The sequence below is a fragment of the Alosa pseudoharengus genome, unplaced genomic scaffold (genome assembly GCF_046254945.1).
Source record: "Alosa pseudoharengus isolate Yale_2024_CS ecotype anadromous, Long Island Sound unplaced genomic scaffold, YU_APseudo_1.1 YU_APseudo_1.1_scf_5, whole genome shotgun sequence".
Taxonomy (NCBI): domain Eukaryota; kingdom Metazoa; phylum Chordata; class Actinopteri; order Clupeiformes; family Clupeidae; genus Alosa; species Alosa pseudoharengus.
In genome coordinates this window covers 15,213,583-15,229,765 of record NW_027468837.1, presented here as the reverse complement: position 1 = coordinate 15,229,765, position 16,183 = coordinate 15,213,583, and the positions used below count along the sequence as shown (strand labels likewise).

Genomic DNA, 16,183 nt, shown 5'->3' with positions numbered 1-16,183 from the left:
CCCCCACCACCGCCCTTCTAGCACACACACACACACACACACACACACACGCACACACACTAACAGGCACATCACACACCACACACACACTCTTAATATACACACACTCCATACAGACTTTTCTCACACACACACACACACACACACACACACACACACACACACACACTGTCCTCCACCTCCACCTCCACATCCACATACTGAACTCGCCCTTCCCTCTTAGTCTCCTTTTCGTGCACAAGTGCCACACTCTCCACAAGCCTCACCTACCCCCCAAGCAAAGCAACCACAGTGTCCTTTCAGTAATCCTCTTCCCACGGGGGACCACGAGGTCCGGCTTCCTCACCATCAGCACCTAGATTATTCCTGCTCTGGCACCCCACCGCACCCCACCCAATTACACACCCTCCGAGTGCTGGGTTCACTGTGCAGGCCTCTAAACACACACACACAGCTGCCACCACGCAGCCCTCTTTAGCAGACACAAGCGCACACACACACACACACACACACACACACACACACACACACACACACACAGACAGAGAGAGACGCACCGCAGGGCCAACTAAAGGCCGAGTGACAGCGCCCCAATCCTTTTTGCGTCTCAGGCTGACTGCGAGAGTTGGGTTACATCTTCCCAGCGGTAGCCTCGGCGCGGACCAAGAGGCAGTTGACAGGCATCCAGGGTTTTTATTTTGTGATGGACATTCATCACGCCCGGTGACTGATTAACCCATTTGGCCTGGCTGGACGGCCCTCGCAGCATGCGCGTGTGTGCGGAGCGACTGTCGACACTGCATAAAATCTGAAGCGATTGCCTGGACGTTCCCAGGCGGGGAGGGGGGGCTTTTCCGGACCCCTTTAATAAGGAATCCTGGCGCTCCGATGCCTGGAAACGGCATCATAACTTTACCATACAGCTGTGGGATGATGAGGATGTCCTAATATGTCCCATCACTGCGCGTGTGATTGTGTACGTCCTGTATGGTAGGAAAAAAGGGGGGCAAGTGTTTGTGTGTGTGTGTGTGTGTGCGTGCTTGTGTGTGTGTGTGTGTGCTTGTGTGTGTGTGTGTGTGTGTGTCTGCACTATGGGAGGTGTGGGAAAGGGGGGGCATTGAGGAGGCCGACGCGGTTTGTTTTAATCAGCCTGACAGGTTGTTGGTTGTTGTTGTGCTCTCTCTCTCTCTCGCGCTCTCTCTCTCTCTCGTCCTCCTCGCTCCTTTGACACTCTCAGTAGGACGCTTGTTGGCAGGTCCGGTCTCTGGGAAGCCCAACGCAGATTAGAGCTGAAGTCTAATACATCTGGATAGAACATGACACTGGCTTAGGCTCTTGCTGATGACCAGTTGAGCGGCTCTGGATGTAAAGCAATGCAATGCACATTAGTCCTTTCTCTCTCTCTCTCTCTCTCTCTTTCTCTCTTTTTTCTCTCTTTTCTTCCACTTTCTTTCGATCTCCTCCCTCTCTGCATGCTAACACACACACACACACACATATATTTATATATTACATTCAAGGCAAGTTGGGAGATCTGGCTTTGGTAGAGGAAGCCAAGCACAGCAGGCAGATAGATTTCTGAGTCCTGGGGCTTACACAAAATGTGCAGTAATGTACGTTTTTACGTGTCTTCCAAAGCTTAGCCTTAACATATTGTCAACAGCGCATTTTCATCAAGGAACTGATGTCGTAAATCAGTCCCGGCTCCCATTTAAGCCAACATATTTCAGACTCGAGGGCTTGAGAAAGTGACACTGCAGTGATAAAGCCCTCGGTATCCCACTTATCACCTGGCTGCTGTAATCACTCACCATGAGTTATTTCACCCACAAGAATGGCGAGTTAATGCAACCTTAATTTTTCGGGATTGCGGCACTCTCTTGTACGTTATTATGTCATGAGTTACGAGCGCCGAGGGTGGGGATCAAATCGGCCCGCAGACACATTGGGCACTCGCGCACGCCGTAGTTCTGTCTCAGGTCAGGCAGAGCAGACCGATAGATCTCGAGAAGGCCAGTGGTGGCCAACCGGTAATTTTTGGACGAGGAGGACGCTGAAGCCAAGCGTTTTCACTTGGAACGATTCTTGTAGCACACACACCGGAAGCTACAGTTTCTGAACATGTCTTTACAATTCTGCCAGATATGTTTTTTTTTCCGTTGCTTCATCCAGTCCATCCAACATTTTATTTTATTGAACGTGTCCTCATACCTCTGCCAGAGATGTTTTTTTTGTGTTTTTATTTTTCATCCAATCTGTCAAACATTGACACTGAACATTTGATTTATGTGTCAATGGAGCTACTTTGTGCAACCCTTATCTTGTTCTGTAACTTTTATTGGACTCTCCATAGTGTTTTGCACTGTGTAGTGTGTGTGTGTGTGTGTGTGTGTGTGTGTGTGTGTGTGTGTGTGTGTGTGTGTGTGTGTGTGTGTGTGTGTGTGTGTGTGTGTGTGTGTGTGTGTGTGTGTGTGTGTGTGTGTGTGTGTGTGTGTGTGTGTGTGTGTGTGTGTGTGTGGGGTGGGGGGGTGTTTATTTCAGACACACTGTCGCACAGGGAGGAGGCCGTGCTGATTAGCATATCTCCACAGGTCTCAGGGCTATGTTTGCTTCCCACAATTTTCTGCGTGTTTGCCTCAATCGGGGCAGAAAACGATCGCAGCCTCGCATGTGGTTCCAATTACCGCAGACGGTCTGGCGCGGAACGCCGAGAAGCAGGCCGAGCGATCAGGGAGGGTGGTGGTGGGGCGTGGGGGGGGGGGGGGGGGTGGGGGTGCAGGAGGCTTTTGGGGGTAGAAAGGGGGACTAGCCTGGGATGGGGGGTGGGGGGTGGGGGGGCTTGTGGAGAAAGGGGGTTCTCTGAAAACACCCCCCCCCCCCCAGACCAAAAACACCCCCTTAGACCTGTGACCTAAACAGGAATGTGTCCTGGAGCTGCAGCGGTGCGAACCGTACTGAACCCTGCACCGACGAGAGTGCCTCAGGCTGCCGCCAAGCCTCTCGCCAGAACCCCTGCCTGCCATCAGTACCGGGACTGCGTGGAGCCGAGACCCGCTTCCGGTATGGCAGAGAGAGTGATGGATCGCAAGTTTGTGTTGATTGGAGGAGTGCGATGATGAACAGCAGGGGTTTATGAACAGTAACAGAGAGAGAGAGAGAGAGGGAGAGGGAGAGAGAATGAGTGAGGAAGGAGAAAGTTAGCTTGCGCGAGAATATGAGTGAGCGCTATGTGCTTTTCCCCTCATGAAGGAAGAACGGCCTTGTAAAACCAGACTGAGGTTAACCTCTAATTACAGGGCAAGCCCCGGCGCCTCGTGCTGCGCTGTGATTTATCCCTCTCTCCATCTCTTTCTCTCTCTCTCTCTCTCTCTTGCTTTGTCTCTCTCTCTGTCTCTTTTTCATTCTCTCTCCAGCTCTGTCTCTCTCTCGGGCTCTGGTTGAGGTGCGACCCACCTCCAGCTTCCTATACAGCAGTGCACATCCTCAACCCATTCCCAACCACCCACACTTACACACTCTCACTCCAGACGGCTTAATCCCTCAAAGCCCTACCCCCATCCCCTACATACTCATAGTGGCAGGAAAAAAAGGTGGATCGTGAATTATGTGGGTTTAATGTGCCACTGCCCTTACATCACTATGTGACTCCATCATTTTTAACATTCTTTAACCCCTGGAAATGAAATGGCATTGAGGTGCCACTCAACCCTGTAGCTGAACTCAAATTCCATTGAGTTCTTCTCAGTGTTATTCATCATGCGTGTTTTAAAAAAGGGTCGTGTATGAAAGTCACCCCAATTGAATCTGTGGCTGGAGGGAATTCACCGAGTTGAATGACCTGCAAAGGGCTTGTGCAACGGTGCTACTCTGTGCAGTATTCCCTGCGGTATAAAATCAACCGATCATGCAAAAACTCCCCTTTTGCGCCCGACTGTGTGGGAGCAGCCGTGGTGTTGTTTTGGGGTGGTGTCCTGGGAAACGCTCGCGCTGCACGGCCGCTGTGTCGGAGGCACCTGCCGGGGCGAGCGAGCGAGTGAGCGCTCTGACACCGATGTTTAGTTTAGCTCAAGTAACCGCTCGCGACGGCTGGAGACATCTGTAGGAAGCAGCCTGGGGTCAGGGCGGGTGAGCAGGCGCATGATGTCACTGCTTCATGTCAGCAAATATATAAATCTGTGCACACACACACACACACACACACACACACACACACACACACACACACACATATACATTTGCAGACACAAAGATGCATGCACACACACACACATACACACATACATATACAGTATAGACACACACACACACAAATACATTTGCAGACAAAAAAACACACACACACACACACCGAAGAGAGAGAGAAAACAGACACCCAGCACAGAGCAAATGTTGCTGTGAGAGTGTAAGGGGCCCCTGCGATCTGCAGAGCCACGTTGGACCCAGAGGTTGGGCCGGTGACTGGACGTCGGCTTGGGGGGGGGGGGTTGGGGCTGTCCGGCCTGAGTGTGTCGTAAAGCTGTGGTGCGGCCAGGCCTGGACTCTCCTGTGTGCTGTGTTCTGCTGAGCAGATAAAATGGTGGACATATCTTTGTTTCTGCTTTATTGTTGGTTTTTCATCTGGGCATTCTGCTCTGTTTTTCCAGCTATAATTGGTGTTTCTGGAAACGAAGGCACTAGGTCTGGTCTGTGTCTGCAGCATGGTTGTTCGCTGTCTCCCTCTTAATCTGGATGTTTCTATTGCTTCTCTTCTCTCTCTCTCTCTCTTTCTCTCTCTCTCTCTCACTCATAGCTTTCTGCTGCTGAAGCCCTAATAATGTTACACGAGTTTTCAGCTGAAGTCGCCTAACTAGGCCCCTCAGGCTCGGAACAGTAGTGGTGGGTTGCCGTTTGAGGCTGTTTGAGAGTGTCCGTCCTCTTTCCTGTGCACAGCCGTTTTATCCCATCCTGATCCTCGCCCCGCCCTGCCTCGTCCCCTTCCCCAGCCTGCGTCAGCCCTCAGACATGCCGCAGCTGCGTCGCCGGGGATGACGGGAGTGCGTCGCCGGGGGTGACGGGAGTGCGCAGTCCGGGGGCACACGCCAACCCCACTCCGTCCTCGCTCGACACCGCAGGCTGCCATCCATCTCCTCCAACCTGTCAGCGCCTAATTGGTCTGCCAACACCACCTCTACCCCCATCTCTACCCCCCCTGTTTTCCAACCACCAGACCCCCCCCCCCCCTCACCCCCTGCACTTCTCCACCTGCTCCAACGAAGAGAAAAAAAAAACTCTCTGGGGGGACATGTGTTGTCAAACTAGCTGATAATTAATTGGCTAACTAAAAGACTCCCTCTGACATCACTTGCTCTGAAGGGGAAACTTTGTAATGCCTTATGAGCCACTTAAGGCCAGGCCTCATGTGGTGAAATCTGTGGCGGGGACACAGCGTGTGTGTGTGTGTGTGTTTGTATGTGTCTGTGTGTCTGTGTGTGTGTGTCTGTCTGCATGTGTGTGCTGTAGTCTGGTTTTGGGGGAGTTTCATCTTCTGTCAGTGGATTATTTGTTATAGGTTGTATAAGCCAGTGGCCTGTTGATAGGGCTGTGGCTTGTCTCTTTCCACCTCTTTCCTTTGGCTGCCATGTCAGGCATCCTCAATGGCAACAGTGGGCCAAACATTTGCCCGGCCAGAAAAAAAGGGGCCCACACAATGTAAATATTATGCCCTGTTTCTGGGAATGGTGTCTCTCATAGTGTTGGAATTGTTGTGTTGAATGTTTGCCAGCAGGCTTATTCCAAACTATCTAACACCCCACCCCACCCCACCCCACCCCCCGACACCTGCTCAAACTTTAGGACATGTCTTAATTTGTCAAGAATATTGTTGTGTTATCTCTTTCTCTCTCTTTATCACTCTCTCTCTCTCTCTCACTGTTGCGCCCACAGACTTTCTCTCTCTCTCTCTCTATCTGCACAGGCTGATGGGAATTGAGTCAGAATTGTGGCTGTGCATGTTCAAACACACACTTCTTGCACTGTGGCATTCAAAGCTGTCAGATGAAATTCTCCGGCAAGTGCACACAAATTCAGTGTGGTGGTGAGGGGGTGGACGTGCGGCGGGGGGTGGTGACAGAGCCTCAGGTGTCGATGTTGATGGCCTGCGCAGAACACACTTGCCACGTTTTCACAGGCCAACCTGTTTTACAGGCTTTAAAGACAAATACATAAACAAATGAAACTGTGCACAGGCACAGTGAAGTGTTATACTCACTCTCAAACCGGCCCCAAACTTACCCCACCACCCCCCTAAAAGTGCCCCTGTGCTGACTGGCTCACACAGTGCACACTCAGAAGTTCATGTGTGTGTGTGTGTGTGTGTGTGCCTGTGCCTGCACTGCGTGTGCATGCAAGCCAAAGGACTGTGTGTATCTGTGTGTTTATTCAAGTTTTATCTCTCTTTCTCTTACCACCTCTTTTTCTCTCCCCCCTCTCTCTTTCTTTCTCTCTCTCTCTGTCTCCCTCTCTCCCTCTCTCTCTTTCTCTCTCTCTCTCTCTCTCTCTCTCTTTCTCTCTCTCTCTGGCAGGAACACACAGCTGTCAGGGAGCCTGTAACACTCCACAGACCCCCCTTTCACACACACACACACACACACACACACACACACACACACACACACACACACACACACACACACACACACACACACACACACACACACTGTGCACCACGTTGTGCACCACGTTGGGCAGAGCGCTGGTTGACTGCTCACACTGTCCGGTGAAGGCCTCCGCTCTACTCCCCCCTACCCAATCCCTCCGCTCCCCTTATTTATGTGTTTATTTTGTTTTCCTAAAAGGCCTTCTCTCTCCCCCTCGAGGTCTTAATGACGCTCCGCTGGTATCGACGCCATAATCTGCTCTCCCAGACCGGGGGCCACGCGATAAGACCACTCGGCTCCCGCCTGATTCATAACGAGGTGTGACATTAGATCACCGTGTTTAAGATACGAGTTTGTTACCTCTTTTTTTAACCCCCCCAACCTCTCCCTCATCTCTCTCTCTCTCACTCCCTCCCTCCATCCCACTTCTTGTCTTGCTCGTAAATCACCCCCGTGGATGATCTGCTTCTGCGATTATGATTTAAATGGAGGATATTGCCAATTACGGACGGCTTAAGACAGGCAAGTGAAGACCTAATTGAGATCCGGCGCTAATCCAGATTGATGGGGCACGTGGACGTGGCCACGTTAGTCGAGCAGGTCCGCGGAGTCTTGCGGTGAGAATTTTAATTGCAAAATACCTTTTTGGTTTTTAGCCCTCAGCGGTGCGAGGGAGAACCAAAGATAACAGATCTGCTCTCAGAAGAATGACATGCAGCGGGCCGATCAGCCAACTGTCACACACATACACACGCATGGACACACACACACACACACACACACACAAGCTGGAGGCAGAGTTTATCTAAAATGCACAAAGCAAAACAGCCCCTGACGGACGTCGTAAATCACTGTAGGCAAACAGGTTGGAAAAGCTTATTAGTTAGCATGATGAAACAAGAGAGAGCGGACAGCTTGCGTTCTTGCTGCTCAGCTCCAGTGATTTATCGATCTGACGGCTCACCGCAAATAAAGAACACGTTTTAATGAACCTGAGAATTAATTAGACATCCAATATGCTAGGTTGTGTTTGTGCACACTGGCCAAAACAAAGCAAGCGAAAGCAAAAAAAAAACTCCCGAGAGAACAAAGTCTCAGACTGTTTGACCGCTTGTGTGTTCCCGAGTGAACTTTTTCTTTGCAAGCCAGCCTCTTCAACTATATAATCGCACACATCTTGCGTAAAGGTGCTAGCCAGGCTTGCTATTGGGAGAACTGTGAAATTCAGCCGTCGCAGGAGAGAGTGGGATGAGGAGGCGAGAGAGGGAGAGGGGGATCCTTGGCCATACGGACGGGAGCGGTCAGGCCAGCTGCATTAGCAGGTAATAAATGTGGGATTAGGTCCGGGGCCGCAGATTTCCTGCTCACCTCGCAGCGTCTTCGGACCGGGCTCGCTGGGATCCCGCTTCCTGGCCAATCAGACTGCGCCCATGGCTGGGCCGGCCATCTGACTCGCATCTGCATCCTGTTGCACAATCCCATCCCCACCCCCCCAACACACACAAACACACACACACACACACACACACAAATATAACAAATACACAAAATACACACATTTATGCCATATTTCTCCCTTTTTACATCTGTCTCAGTTCCCAGCTCCCTTGCTCCAGGAATCTTCCCAGAATGCACTGGGAAATCCTTACCCTTCTTCCATCCTTCTTTATCCCTTGCTTACCATCTCAACTCAAGATTTTATTTAGCATTGTTCTCTTTTGTTCTCATCTCTTATAATTTCTTTTTTTTTTTGCTGACTGCAACTTCAGGTAGATCATGTCTTTTGTTTATTAGACAAAAGCAGTTTTTTTTTTCAATTTCCTTTCTCAAACTCTTGTCAAAGTTGAATCAGTCTCTCCTCCCCAACCCCAGTACCACTCAGTGACCGTCAGTGCCTCTGTGGATGCCTCTTTGGGGCCCCGTCGGTACCTTGAGGTGTGTGTGTGTGCATGTGTGCGTGTGCGCGTGCGCGTGTGCGCGTGTGCGTGTTAGACTGCACCTCTGGGGCCCAGCTCCACACTGTCGCTGGTGGTGTGGTTTTGTGCGGGGCTGCTGAGAGAAGTTCTTTGTCTGTGTCAGGGGACAGTAAATAACCCCAGCTGTCAAGCATCCTGTGGGCTCTTAAACATGTCAGTGTGTGTGTGTGAGCAGACCCCTTCTCAGGGAGCAGTGAAGGGCGGTGAGAACGGTTGTGTTTAAGTGCCTTGTCACAATGAGCAGCTTCAGCTCTGTTAGCTGCAGGCAACCTACCAACCTGTGGAAGGTCTTTGTAAGGTGTGTGTGTGTACGTGTGTGTACGCCCGTATGTAACTGAACAGTCCCCACAAACGTCTCCTTTCACTCAGCTAATAAATTATCAGTGCAGCTGTACGTTAAGGCCGTTATTATGTGGCAAGAGCGGATTCAAATTTTTCGCCAACCGTTTGCTGCGCCTTATCGGGCGAATCTGTGGGTTAATTCATTTGCTTTAGCGCGGCTCACAATTCAAATCGAGCTTTGACGCTGACTGATCGTAAACGCCACTGAGCACTGAATGCGGTTGAGAACTGGACGAGCCTGCCTCAGCCTCGCAAAGAAGGACTGGTCATTCCGCTGGCCAAGACAGCACTGCGACTTGCATGAGTTGCATCACGACGGACAGGTTCATTGCTATTCCGCACAGGCCGTCTGACCTATTAAAGTCGTTTTTCAAATTGCAGGCAGAGGCGACCTCTGCAATCGGGCTGGATGGAAATGTATTTTGACGTGTGTTCCGGCTGAAGGCGGAGGCCACGCTGGCCCGTAGCGGCCCACGACAGGCCGCAGCCACGGGGAATACTAATGCGCCGGACAGAGTGACAACCGGGACGCTCGTCTTTATCTGCCAATGATAAAGTATCGCAGGGCCACAAACAGATGCACACAGATACTGTACACACACACACACACACACACACACACACACACACACACACACACACACACACACACACACACACACACACACACACACACACACACATATACACAGACATACAGTTGTGCTCCTACAGTAAGTTTACACACCCATGCTAAAGTTGACTAAAAATATTAAAATACCCCCAAAATTAAAATACCTCCACATCATCACATACCCTTCACCATACCTAGAGATTGGCTGTGTGTGTAAACTTATGTTGCGCAACTGTACATACAAACACATGCGCTCTCACAGGCTCACACATGCACTCTCACTCCCACAAGACTGTGACCGCATGTGATTCACAGTCATAAGTTCCAGACATCCAGCTTTCTTTCCACTGACTAACACACACACACACACACACACACACACACACACACACACACACACACACACACACACACACACACACACACACACACACACACACACACACACACACACACACACACACACACACACACACACACACACACACACACAGAGAATCTTGGCAGGTTGTCCTGCTATTGTTAAATGACACAGGTGTTTGAGGTCAGGGTGCTGATGAATGACATTGCTGGAATGGACTTGGTGATAAACATCTGTGTGTCAGATCCATCCACTCATAACAGAGTCTTATACTGTAGCACACACTGATGCAGGAAATGAGTCCTACACCCCCACACCCCTACACTACACTACACACACACACACACACAAATATATGCACACTAATACCCAACCGTTTGCATTATAAATGGTTTCAAACTGTAGGACCTCATGATGAAGCTGCTTCATTCCTAACTTTAGCTATGCCGGGGAGCAGACTCTAGCAGGGGCCAGTGACTGGATTACTGACAGTCTGTTCCTCTCACTTTCCCAGCCATCTGCAGTCAGCATTGTCTAATAAAACCTTGTACCTCCACTAGGGGTGAAACGGTACACAGAAGTCACGGTTCGGTTCATACTTCGGTTCGGACATCACGGTTCGGTACGAGTTCGGTACAATGGAGGGAAAAGCAAAACAAAAATGCAGAAAGCATTTTTTTTATTGTGCATGTCTCAGGCTGTACCACCTAGTGTCATACAGTCTCTTCCCTGAGCTATCTGCAACAGCCTGAAGTGTGTAAGATATAGGCTAAACAGTACAATAAGTACCCAGACTCCATCTGTATCTTGTAAACAAAATAAGACAATCAGCTATAAAACTGAAAATAGGCCTACAGCATCTCTTATTTCTGAAAGTGCAAATTACATAGAAAAATGATTTTTAAAAATCCACTTAAGCAAGACCTTCAACATCTGTGTTTAGTTGTATATGGAAGGGTCTACAATTTGCCTCAATATTTTTCATTGTGTGTAAAGTAATAATCTAGCCTACTAACTGTGAAAATATCACACTATTTTGCCTTTTTTTAAAAAAAACGAAATTGCTCCTTTCATTTCATAAACAGACTACAACTAGAAGTCACGTGACTTTGCCCTTTGACGTTAACTCACCGTACTAGCATGGTTTGTTTATTAGCCTGGTTAGCGTTGTCACTTTATTTTACTGTCTATGCACTTAACACTACCAGCTCCTCATGTGAGAAGTTACAAGTTACCCCAACATAAAGGTAATTACCACGCGATTTACATAGCTTTCTGTCATTACGAAATCATTTAATTTAAGCCATAGGTTTTGGCCCTATTTGTATGTGTATCCAAAGGCTGCTGAAGCGCAGGGGAAGTTTTTTTCCCCTCGTTTCAGTGATTGGTAGCCTACATCATCTGGGTGATGGCTTCGAATATGTGTAGCATTTATTCCACTCACATACCCAATAACAGCTGAACAACGCTGACACACAGTTTCATCTTATCCACCACTCTTTCGCCTGTACTAACGTTACTGTAACTGAAGTTCTCAGAACTTGCGATCTTAAATAGACCAGCGGATCCTCTAACTCTTGTGGGTCTAACCTTAGTGCTGCTAATGACTGACGGACTCGACTGACGACCTGACAAAAAAAAACATAGGCGCCAATCAGAGCTTCAGAGCTAAGGCGAGGCTACAGATTAGCGTTAGGTGTCGCTAAAGAACTCCCGTAACTCTCGCTACTTAACAGTAATTGCGCATGACATTAATTAATCCGCACACGAGTTTTATGTATTTTTATACCGTGTATTCTCCGTGTAAATTCATGCACCGAACCGTGACGCCCGTACCGTTTCGGTTCAATACGAATACATGAACCGTTACACCCCTAACCTCCACCTTGGTAAATGTACTGTACGCCTGAATGACCGGCTGTTGAATATCCCTGCTTTTCAGATTTTGGACGACAATATTGAGTGGGTGGGAGTTTGCAGGCGTTGGATTCCTCTCGAATCCAAGTTCTCGCACATAAGATCGCACAGCATTTAGGCTCGGATGTAGCATTTGTGAATTCAGCGTTGCACAAGTTGAAACGAAATGAAAAGAACAGTGCATCTGCGCCTGATCAGACTCATGTCAACCCCCCCCCCCCCCCCCCCTCTCAGGACGGCGATATTAAATTAGCATCTGGGCTAACAACGGTGGCCAATCTGAGGGGCCACGTGCGTGAGCGAAGGCGTATTTGATTTGGACGGCGTTTATTTATCATCTGTCACAACGAGTGGACTTTCCCCCCCCCCCCCCCCCCTTCACAGTCCCGCCGTTTACGAGCGAGCTGGAGCGCAGCCGTGCATTTCACGTTGTCCTCGTCCCGCGGCCAACGCTGTGAAACGCACCGTCACGGGGAGGTTCAAAGGAGGACGGCTTTACCAAGTTTAGACGGGGATCATCATTACGCCGAACCATGCCAGGCAGCATCAGGCAGGGAGGGAGGGAGCGAGAGAGGGAGGGAGAGAGAAATGAAGGGAGAAAGAGAAAGCGGAGAAGGGGGAAAGAGAGAGCGGGAAAGAGAAGCAAGCAGCAGACTAAGGAATGAGGGAGGGAGAGATATGGAGAAATAGATGGAGGAAGAGAAAGGGGAGAGGGGAAAAGAGAGAGAGAGAGAGAGGAGTGGAGGCATGTGCTTTTTATATGTACTGGCATGAAGCGCGGCACAGCATGTGTGCAGCAGATTTGTGCTGTGCCCTCTGCCCTCTGTGAATATTAATATGGAGAGTCTGCCCTGAGGGGACGGGCCCTCCGACATGGGGCCACTCTCTTCCTCACTACCTCCCATCACCCCTCCCTCAATCACACACACACACATACACACTCTCTACACCCTCCCCCCCCCCAATCACACACACACACTCTCTACACCCCCCCCCCCCCCCCCAATCACACACACTCTCTGTTTTTACCCTCTCACCACTCATATGTCGCTAAGTTTTGACTAAATTTACTTTTGTATCTCTCTAAAACTACTGAAGACGGACTTGGTTCTGATATGGACGTTCCCTTGAAATGATTGGCTGGTGGACATAAGAGCAGTGCCTTAAGGTCTATCAGTTGTCATTATGGCAGCCTTAATGGGGTCTAATAACCGAGTGAATGATTTGCATGGTACTGTTTACTCCCTCTGCCTCTGTGTCTTCCTCTCCCCATGTTTTGTTGTGTGTGTGCCTCTGGAATCATTGCTGGATCAGCAACATAGCCTTTAGCTGCACAAAAAAAAAGTGTGTTGTTCTGGTGATTTATTTGTGGTATTTATGTCAGCGTTTAGCCAGACTGACACACGGAGCGGCGCATGCTTAAATCACCCATCACTGTCCGACTCCGCACGCGCTGTCGTAAAGAAATGGGCTAACTGGCCGCCCGCCCCAGCTGAGAGAGAGAGAGAGGCCTCCTCCCTTCCCTTCCCATCAGCCCTGGACCCAGTGTCCATGGCTGTCTGGCCAGTGTGAGGCTGACCACCTGCGTCTCACACGCGCACCCTTCTGCCAGAGGTGCTACATCCACATGTAAATCATGCTCTGCTTCACCAGATGATTGCCTGAAAATGTCTCACACACATAGTTTCTCTCCTCTTGTTTTCGACTTGTATTTCTCTCTCTCTCTCTCACTCTCTCACTCTCTCTCTCTCTCTCTCTCTCTCACTCTGTGTCTGTCTCTCTGTCTGTCTCCTTCTCTCTGGAAAGGTTGGCACTATCCTGCCCATAATAAAAGACAGGTGGATATTGTGTGTGTGTGTGTGTGTGTGTGTGTGTGTGTGTGTGTGTGTGTGTGTGTGTGTGTGTGTGTGTGTGTGTGTGTGTGTGTGTGTGTGTGTGTGTGTGTGTGTTTTCTTTCTTTATTTGGAAATGTACTTTTTCCAGTGGTGAGAGTGCACTTGGCTCTCTCACTGACGAGCACTAGAGCACACAGCTGCTGGGAGGGAATTTCATACACTTGATCTGTGGTGATTTTTAAAATTATTATTATTCGACATGTGATTTCCTGTAGGGGTGAAACAAACAACCACTTCTCGTCCCTTGAGTCGTAGGCATGTGAAACCGTGTGTGGTGAAATCATGCAGCACATTTGCCCTATTTCTATTAATAATAGTCACAAAAAAAACATAATGATGTCTCCTAAGACAGCTGTTTGTCTCATAGGCCAGCATTGCATGATGTAGAATTGAGTTGTAGGCACTTTATGCTTAAAGGTGCAGTCAGCGATTGTACGTAATTTTGTAATTTGTAATTTGTAATTTCAAGCCCATCATATTTTTTTGTCACATTCAGCGAACGTTTCTTCACGATCTGCTCGCTCCCGTGAGTACACACGTAAAAGTAGCCTATAATGTGTTTTGTTTGGTCCTTGGATAAAATGTGACATACCTCGTTAGACAAAAGTGTCTGTTAAGAAATGTAAATAAACAAGTGTGACTTCATGCGCAATCGCTGACTGCACCTTTAACATCTAGATGCAGTTTGCATTAATTCAGGCCGTTTGTATTTATTGACTTGAACAATCAGATGCACAAATATCAGTAAACCATCAGTTATATGGAATGCATCAGTATTACAGAGCCCATTTCAGATGAGAATATCATGGCCTATATACAGTAGGCCTAAGAAAAATGTGTATGTTGAACCAGACTAGGTGAGTACAGGACAGAAAGGTCCTGTAGTATTTGCAGTTTCCCCTCTTCTAATACGTGTTTCGCAAATTCCAGTGTCACGTTGTTATATTGACAAAAGGCATCGTCTATTAAAGATACAATCCATGATTCGAAATTCATGTTAGGAAATATTTCTGCATTTGTTCTAACAAAAAAAAAAGAAAATCAGGAATAAGCTGAACATAATAGCTTGAAAATACTATTGAAATTGAGCTTTCAAATTGATCATGTGAAGTGCATATTAAGACATTGTTATGTGCCTTGTTGAAGGTATACGAAAGTCGCTCTGACTGCTCTCCTCCTGACAACGCTATAGGTGTCAGTTGCTCTGTTCCTGACACAACTCGCTGTTGTTTGACAGTTTGCCATCAGGGTCTCTTGTTCCCGACTTGCATGGCTGCCTTTCAGGTTGTAAGAGTTGTCTTGTCATGCCACTTGGGATGCCGTTTGTTGGAATGAGCTCCTGCTTTCTTGGTGATCATATTTCCGTCAAACTGGAAAGGATCACCTTAGTCATAGAAGTCATACAAGGCTTTAACACTTGTTTCTTCTCAGTGTAATGACAAGTTAAATGTGTTGTTGAAACAAAGATAAAAAGATAAAGCTATAAATGCTACAGTTCAACCACATCCTCAAGAACAGGGGCAGTTCATTGTGGTTAACATTTGACTAATTGTCCCCCATTTCCTCACTTCTAGATCCCCTTCTCTCTGGTGCAGTTTCCACTGTGGGAGTACTTGAAGGTAACTGTTCCCCCATTCATTTACTGTCCATTAACTGTCTTTGTCTCTTTCTTTCTCTCTATCACCCTGTCTTTTGCTCCCTCTCTCTGTCTATTCCTCTCTTTCTGTCTCCCTCTCTCTCACTTCTTTTTTCCCTTTCCTTCCTTTTCTCTCTCTTTTTAGTTTGTGGAGAAGCTGTAATTCTCCCTGGTAATGATCATGTACTAAAGGAATAACAGCCTGCTTATGACCTGACACATTTACAGCCTGAAAACCTCCATTTGCTCTTGTCTCTCTCTCTGAAATTATGCCCTCTTTTAATGGTCGCCATAGCAGTGATTAAAAAGAGACGTAATTTGTCACGAACTCCAACCGTGGCTAACGCATTTCGTTCCCCCCGCCTCCACACACACACGCACACACACACACACACACACACACACTCTCCAATTGTCTGCCCCTGGCCGAGTGAGTAAAAGTAATTTCTCTTTGAAAATGCAGCGTTTGTGTGAATGACATCATGTCTCTGGGGCGAGAGCAGAAAATTCCAGTACGTTTGGAGCCCAGCAGCCGGGTAGAGAAAGACAGGAGGAGAGAGAGAGAGAGAGTGAACGAGAAAGAAAGAAGCCGTTGGAGAGGACAATACAGCACACAGCTGTGGGAGCGACAGAACTGCCGGTTGCCTGGTGGAGAATAAGAAGTGTCATTCAGAGCCCCCCAGCCTCTTGCACGTTCAAAGACATTCTCTCCAGGCCATCTGCACTGGGGAGCCGCATCGACAAGCATTTCACTGGACGCCACTTCCTCTGTCTTTGTCCAGCTCTTTCTCTAGAATTTTCTTTCTTT

At 48.5% G+C, this 16,183-nt stretch overlaps 1 protein-coding gene across 2 annotated transcripts in view; it reads left to right on the top strand.

Annotated features, from left to right (window-relative positions):
* Positions 1 to 16,183, top strand: part of slc25a26 (solute carrier family 25 member 26) — a 51,018-nt gene that overhangs the window by 19,045 nt on the left and 15,790 nt on the right. The window contains exon 6 of one of the 2 annotated variants that reach the window (XM_076267607.1): positions 15,314 to 15,358. The exons of the other annotated variant lie outside the window; for it this stretch is intronic. Coding sequence (XP_076123722.1) covers positions 15,314 to 15,358 — 45 coding nt within the window. The remainder of the gene's footprint in view (positions 1 to 15,313; positions 15,359 to 16,183) is intronic. 2 annotated transcript variants of the gene reach the window in all.